Below are 7,832 nucleotides of genomic sequence, written 5' to 3'. Positions count from 1 at the left end.
GCTGGTGTGCTTCTTCCATGTGGGCTTTGTTGCTTCTGAGCTTGATGGCCGCTTGATTACCTTCAAGCCTTTAAGACCCCAGATGCTATACTTTTTGCTAGCTGGGCACCATCAGCTTTCTTTGCCACATTTGCTTATGCACCCATTTGTCTTCAGTGATGCCTTCGATACCTCGTGATCACACAGGCTGATATGTTGTTCCATGTGGGCTTTGTTGCTTCTGAGCTAGATGGCCTCTTGTTTACCTTCAAGCTATAAGTGACATTTTATAGGGGAAAGTAGAACTGTCCCATGAGTTCCCAAGACTGCAATTCTTTTGGGGAATAGAAAGTCCTTCCTTTCTAAGTACAAAAGGCTGAATGTTAAAACTCTATGGAAGAACTGTAGAAGATAAAATACTAGAGGAAGTGAACTAAACAGAAATAAGAGGCAGTATTGGAAAGTGATATGTTGAACTACTAAATTATGCTATGTATTTTTTTTTATTGCTGTTAATAGGAGTAAGAACAGAACCACTATATGGCAAAGTTACAGGAAAAGCAAAGGGTGTTAGGTAGAGCTAAGTTTCTTCAAGCAAGATGAAGAATGAGGATACAGAGGCTTTGCTGATAGGTAAATGGAACAAACAAAGTAGGAAAAGGTAGTCTATGTAGAATAAGGGAGGCAAGAGTGAGTTCAAAACAAAACAGAAGCAACGAACTGAAATCTATGATAAACAACTCTTGTGAGTTCTGTTATAAAGAACAAAGAAATGAGGTTAAAAAGTAGAGAGAGGTCTTCCTAGCTAACTATATATACTAGAAAAGAATTGCAGCATATGCCATATTGACAGAAATTACATAGTTGGGGATATAAAGAAGCATTTCGGGAAGAGATTCCAAGATGTGAAGGACCTGATAACCAGGATACCAGTAGGGTGATAATATTATCATTAGTTCCAGGTGCTCTTAAGGCACCCAGTGAAGGTGAGGCTGTGTTTTAAAAGACAGGAAAGAGTGGGATTCTTGTTTGAATCAGAGTGAGCTTCTGGATATCTCTGCCATAATGATGAGGGTACTAAGAGGGGGCTCTTTACCAGCTGTCATAGAGCTCAGGGCTCCTTCTGTCTTCATGCTCACACAGAACTTTGCAAATGTTCAAGTACTGCACAAAATCTTTGTAGATTCGAAAGTTTTCTTTCTCTTTTCTTTAGTCATCTAGTCTATGGCATTGACACTCAGAGTCTTAATATTCCTACACAAAGTCTAATGCTTAGAAGATCAAAGTGTAGCTTCTTTAAGATACTGATTAGCATCAAAACAGTATACACATTAGCCTTATTTTAACAACATATTCTATAAGCAATAATAATATTAACAAGATTAAAACTTCAAAAAAATGTTAAGTTTCTAGCACCATCAAGCACCACATAGGATCAATGAAAAGGTCAAAGACATGCATTCCATCATAAAACTACATTGATATTTTTTAAATTGGGCAAGAAAATCTACCTCCAATAATAAAACCACAATAAATCACACTCCATCTTAAAAACTGTTCATTTCTAAACCACAGCTATTCTTGATATTGTTCAAGTATCCATTGTTTTTCAGTAACTATATAGCTAAGCATAGTTCAAATCAGATAGATAACCCCAAAATGACTGCAAAACATCTCACACACACCCACACACATGAAGAAAAGCTCACTCTACATTTCATTAGTAAGGTTTTTAATATTCAATCACCAAGAATTCTGGTGATAAACCAGCATGGCCTTTTGGTCTCTTCCCCCCAAAAAAATGTTTTTTCTCTCATTCTATAATTACTTTTAGTAGCCCAGCATTGCAAAGAAAAAGAAAACTCTTTTTGTGTGTAGCTTGTTTTTCACAACTTCACATATAAAATAATTGTTAGAATGAAACATATTTAAAGTAAAAGTAGATTAAATTAAATCCATGGAAATGGTTAATTTTATTAACTTCGTACAAATTATATTTTCTTTAAATATAGAAAATCATAAAATCTAACCCATCTTGACACAGCTTGATAAAAGTACTCTATAAATAAAGTATGCCATTATTAGGTAAATATTGATTTTTTTTTTCTTTAGAGGTATTTATGGTACATGAGAAACACAAATACCCTGGCCTATTATTGTCCACCTGAAGTAGTCCATAATGGCTAACCAGCAGCAAACACAAAGTCATAACTATCCTCCAAAAAGAACGACCCCAAACTCACTGCCATCAAGTCAATGTCAACTCTTAGTGACCGTTTAGGACAGAGTAGAACTGCTTCTGTGAGCTTCCAATACTCCACCGCTTTGTGGGAGTAGAAACTCCCATGATTCTCCCATGGAGTAGCTGGGGGTTTCAAACTGCTAAACTTGGAGTTGGCAGCCCAACACATAACCACTATACCACCAGGGCTACTAGAATTATCCTGACATATCATTTAAAAGTTTTATTGAAAAGATTTTATAGATAACCTACCAAAAGAAAAGCAGTGACCAGTAAAATATGATTATATTTTACATCAGCTAACATATCACTCTTAATTCTTCACAAACACAAACCATCTCATTTCTTCCTTATTAACAATCCTATGTGCACTGGAATGTTTTGTTTATCTTGGCACAGCTTCCTTTGTAATAAGAGTAAGCCTTCTAGTAAGCATTTCCTTTTGAAATTCTTTAAATAAAATGAACCACTTTTAAATTTAAGAATCCTAAAGAATTTTAAGTTATTTTGGAATGGCTTTTTTTCTACTAGGGAAGGGAAATGTGAAGAAAAACAAAAAGCTATAAAGCTATGTTTTTGTATTTGTTTATTAGATAGACTTCCAACTCCATGGAATATACTTCTAATTCCAATTCACGGAGTACTATATTTAACTCTTCTTGGATGTTAGCCTCCTGATAGATAAAATATAAATAGCATATACTTGCAGGAGAAAGATGAGGCTTTCTACTCCCATAAAAAAGTATAGTTTTGGAAACCCACAAAGACATTTCTACCCTGTCCTATAAGGTCACCATGAGTCGGAATTAACTCAATAGCAGTGAGTTTGGTTTTTAGTTTGGATGTTAGCCTCTTGATACATGAAATATAAATAGCATACACTTAAGCAGAAAGTTCTGCATAATCCTATACCACAGCAAAGAGCTTCATATTTATGCTTCAAAATTCAGACATATTTATTACATAATAGCATGATTATATAAACACAATAGACTTGTTGATTTTTATTAGTTTGATGAAGTAGTATAAAGCTGATAGTCAAGTTTATAATTCTGGAATTAATGGGCTTAAATATTCAAGTTGCTTTAGCCAATATATAAGAATAAAAGATTGAGTTTCAATCTAAAGTTTATTTGTATCAAAGTACAAATATTTCCACTGACAAGAATTCTCTAGAATAAATCCAATGTGAAAATCTCTTTCTTTAGGACATAATCCAGGTATCATATCATTCAATAATCCAGTCACATCAAGCAGGGTCACTATATCACAATCATTTTCAAAACATTTTCTTCTTTGTACTCTTTTAATATCAGTTCCCCATTATGCCTCTCCTGCCATCACCCCCCAGCACCCTTATAAATACCATCACTACTTTTGTATTGATGATTTAATTCACTATTTATAATTTTAGAAAGCAGATACATTTCTTCCTACTTTCAAAAATATTTTATACTTGAAGTAACCTTTGATTTTACAGCTACTCTCAAATTATAATTTTGAAATATAGTTAGCTATTGATATATTGATTTTGGTTAGGGCTCTTTTTTTTCATCATTTTATTGGGGGCTCATACAACTCTTATCACTATCCATCCCTCCGTCCATTGTGTCAAGCACCTTTGTACATTTGTTGCCATCATCATTCTCAAAACATTTGCTTTCTACTTGAGCTCTTGGTATCAGCTGGCTTTTTCCCCCCAACATTTTTATGGCACTGTGGCTTACACACATTGTGCTGCTAACAGCCAAGTTGGTGAATTAAAACCCCCAGCTGCTCTGCAGGAAAAGATGAAGCTGTGAATTCCTGGAAAGATTTACAGTCTTGGAACCCCCCCTCAAAGAGCACTACTCGGTTCTTGTTGGTAAGATGGGTATGTTGGTAAGATGGGTATGAGGTGGAAAGGCAAGGTGAGACTCAGATAAGTAAAATTTGAAAAAATTTTACCTTTGTCATGAGGGAAGGGGGAGCGGGGAGGGAGGGGAAAAATGAGGACCTAACGTCGGGGGTTTAAGTGGAGAGAAAATGTTTTGAGAATGAAGTACAAATGCGCTTTACACAATTGATGTGTGTATGGATTGTGATAAGAGTTGCATGAGCCCCTAATAAAATGTTTAAAAAAAAAAAAAAAGAAAAGTTAAAAGTAAAAAAAAAAAAAAGAAAACTGACTAGTCATAGTCATTTAAGATGTAACTATTGGTCTCACATCAGTAGTAAAGAACAGTGAAGAAAATGAAAAATGTACAGTAACAATTGAGAGACAAATGGGCCACGAGAATCTCTACCTCTGCAACCCTGAGACTAGAAAAACTAGATAGAGCGTGGCCACCCACTGCTGATTACTCTGAAAGGGATCCAAATAGGATGTCCTGGATAGAGTGAAACAAAAATGTGGAACAAATTAAAAAAAAAAAATTACCCGGCCTACTAGTCCAATAGACTGACAGAATCCTGAGACTATGGTTCTTAGATGCTCTTCAAGCCTAGAACTGAATCTTTACCCACGGTTTGACTTTCAGCCAAACAACAAACAGGCCTACAAGGTAAACAATAGTACCTGGGAGGCAAGTTATTCCTTAAAACAGCCAACCACCTGATATCCATGGGGCAGAATTTGCCAAAGGATTCAGCTTAGAAGGGAGGGTGGGATAGGAAAGAACAGTGAGTGGAACACAAAGAGAAAGTGGCAAGAGTGCTGTGATATGGTAGGGATTGCCATCAGTGTCATAAATAAGCATTTGTGTGAATGAATTATGGAACAGAAAGCTAATTTGCTCCATAAACTGTTACTCAAACTGTAACAAAAATTCCTTTCTTAAGGGGAAAAAATGACTAGTCATTAGAAACTAAACTTTATATTTGTATTTAATATGTTCTACTTTCTTTTTAATTAAGGTTTTTCTGTTTAGTTTTGTCATTGTTGTAGGGTTTTATTCATTTCCTGTTTGTGTTTTGTATCATTTTCTGAGTATGACATTCAGGATACGTAAATCTAGAGAGACAGCGACTGGCTTAATAATACCTAAGGGCATGGATGGGGAGGTTGGAAGGAAATTGGGAGCTAACAAGGATAAAAAGAAAACTTTAACAAATAAAATCCTTGACATGCTTACTTGGTTACAACATTCCCAAATAACAAAAGAATTCCAAAGTAAAGCTCAGGTGTCGAATTTGGCACCTTAGAGGCAAAGAAACTACTATTTACCTAAAATTAAGATTTTGAAGAGGGGGGGAAATGAAGTGGGAATCCGACAGACAGTAAAGCAACATGTAAACACACAAAACTTAAGTAACAAGAAAGAAGTCATAATGATTAAAATCTATTAAGTCTGTAATAGAGATACATCTGCTCCCTTAGTGGTGGATGTCTCAGAACTGAACTGGCCTTGCTACAAAACTAACTTCACTTAAGGGCTAGCCTGACTTTACCAAAATGCCTCTGGTCTTAGGCAAATCTTTCTTCTCTGGGAAGTTCACATGTTACTACCAAGTCATGATCTCTTGCAACAGCATAAAACATTGAAAGATTTCTTTTTGTACTCCCAAATCCCCACATCTACAATAACTTGTCTGTTGAACTAAAAAAAAACTAAATTCTGGGTGAAATATGCAATGTTCACATACCATTTAGTCGTCTCTGGAGTGCTTCTTCCTCAAGAGTAATAATATAAATCTGTTCATCCAAGTCTTCCAGAATCTAAATTTTAAAAACAAAGAATACATAAAAAACGAGTGCTGATGAGAATGTTTAGGATATTCTATTATTTGGATAATGTGGTCATGTAAATTACTGAGAATCCAATTAAAATGTTCTATTTTATTTATCAATAAAGATTATTTTAATATATAGTTAAACATCACAAATTATTAAAAAGACTACATGCATTTTATATTGGATATTTGTAAAGTTTAAAGGATAAATTAACGAGTTCTATTGTTCTCTCAATGATAACAAAATATGTGAATTTCATATAATCAAAAAGCTTTTAAACACAGTAATACTTTTCTATGCACAAGCCAACATTTAGAACTAGAAGGAATAGATCATCCACTCTAGCATTTGTTTTCTTATTTTTATTTACAGAATGTCTAAAATAGGAAATCTATATATTTAATCACTACCATGAAATATCCATTTACATCATCTTTCTGCAATAAAAATATTCCAATATAAATGTTAGTATTACCAAAACTACCCTATAAACAGAATAACCTAGAGAAATTATATGCTTAAATAGAAACCATTCACCATTAAGTCATACAACCCTACAATAAAAAAGGCACTAATTGATTTTCAAAGTATGAGATATAATCTTGGACCCTTAAAAATAAACAAAACCCTAAATTTGTTTAATTCTAGCTTTGTTAACACAGCTATCCTTCTATGAAATAATCCTAACTACTTTCTTGGCTCTGGGGAAAACTTAAAAGAATTCATATCATATCAATGCTCTGTATCAGTTCAATCTAAATTACTTATTCCTTGCTTCCTACCCCCACCCTCAAAAAAGGCAAAGAGTAAATAGACAAGAGGATAGAAATTCTATACATAAACTGTCTTTCAGCTCCCTTTTTAGGTATTTTTAGACAACCGATTCTCAAATAATATAATCCCTATTAGGTACAAAATTTATATAAAATTTATATTTTAAAACTCCCCAGTTTTCTGACAAATATTTATAGTTTATAGTCTCTCATGGCTTATATAAAGAGAGACATTGGTCATTATGAGTCATAATCAACTTAAAAGCAGGGAGGATTTATTTTTAGAGTTCTGGCTTATAACTTAACTAATCACTGGAATACGTAAGGTCAGTCTCTATCTTAATGTAGGCTAATAAATAAAATACAAATAAACTAATACACATACAATCATTAAGAATGACTATCCTGGAAGAGTACAGTTATGGAATGGGTAAAAAGGGGAAGTGAAGATCTACTTAAGGGAAGATCTTCTAGTTAGGAAGGTCATGAGAGACAATTTTCAAACTGAAAAGGGTCAAAACATGTGCTAGAATGTATGGTGGTTCTAAAAGTAGGAAAGCACTCAGTCCGTTGAAATGATGGGCAGGAATGCAGTGAATTAAGGGAAAAGTAAACAGGGTGGAGGTGAGACATAGAGACAATACCTTTGTGGTCCATGCATAAAAACCAAACTCACTGCCATTGAGTGGTTTCCGACTTATGGCAACCTTATAGAGCAGAGTAGAACTTCCCTGTGGATTTTGGAGAACATAAATCTTTACAGGAATAGAAAGCCTCAACTCTCTCCTCTGAGTGAGAACTGGTGGTTTCAAACTGCTGACTTTGCAGTTAGCAGCACAAAACATAATCCACACCACCAGTTTTTGGTTTGCTTTCCAATCAATTTTTCTCATCATATTCCACCATTTGGATCAGAATTGATCATTTTTACTTTTCTTAGCATCTGTTGTTTTTGTTTGCTATCAAGTTGATTCCAACTCATAGTGAGTCCTGTGACAAAATATAACTGGACATCCCTTGCAGAGGGGTAGTGGGGAGGAGATGAGTCACTCAGGGTTCAGTATAGCAACAATGAAACTCACAACCTTCCTCTAGTTCTTAAACGCTTCCTCCCCACAACTACCAA

General features: G+C 34.6%; 1 protein-coding gene across 4 annotated transcripts in view; it reads right to left on the bottom strand.

Annotated features, from left to right (window-relative positions):
* The window catches only part of LMBR1 (limb development membrane protein 1), a 160,872-nt gene that overhangs the window by 47,899 nt on the left and 105,141 nt on the right, over positions 1-7,832 (bottom strand). For all 4 annotated transcript variants that reach the window (XM_030885593.2, XM_045289917.1, XM_004702332.2 and 1 more), the window contains one exon: positions 5,846-5,918. In XM_030885593.2, coding sequence (XP_030741453.1) covers positions 5,846-5,918 — 73 coding nt within the window. The remainder of the gene's footprint in view (positions 1-5,845; positions 5,919-7,832) is intronic.

This window comes from Echinops telfairi, unplaced genomic scaffold (genome assembly GCF_000313985.2).
Source record: "Echinops telfairi isolate 266 unplaced genomic scaffold, ASM31398v2 ScPeMD7_31;HRSCAF=116, whole genome shotgun sequence".
In the NCBI taxonomy this organism is placed as follows: domain Eukaryota; kingdom Metazoa; phylum Chordata; class Mammalia; order Afrosoricida; family Tenrecidae; genus Echinops; species Echinops telfairi.
This window is presented reverse-complemented; position numbering and strand designations above follow the sequence as displayed.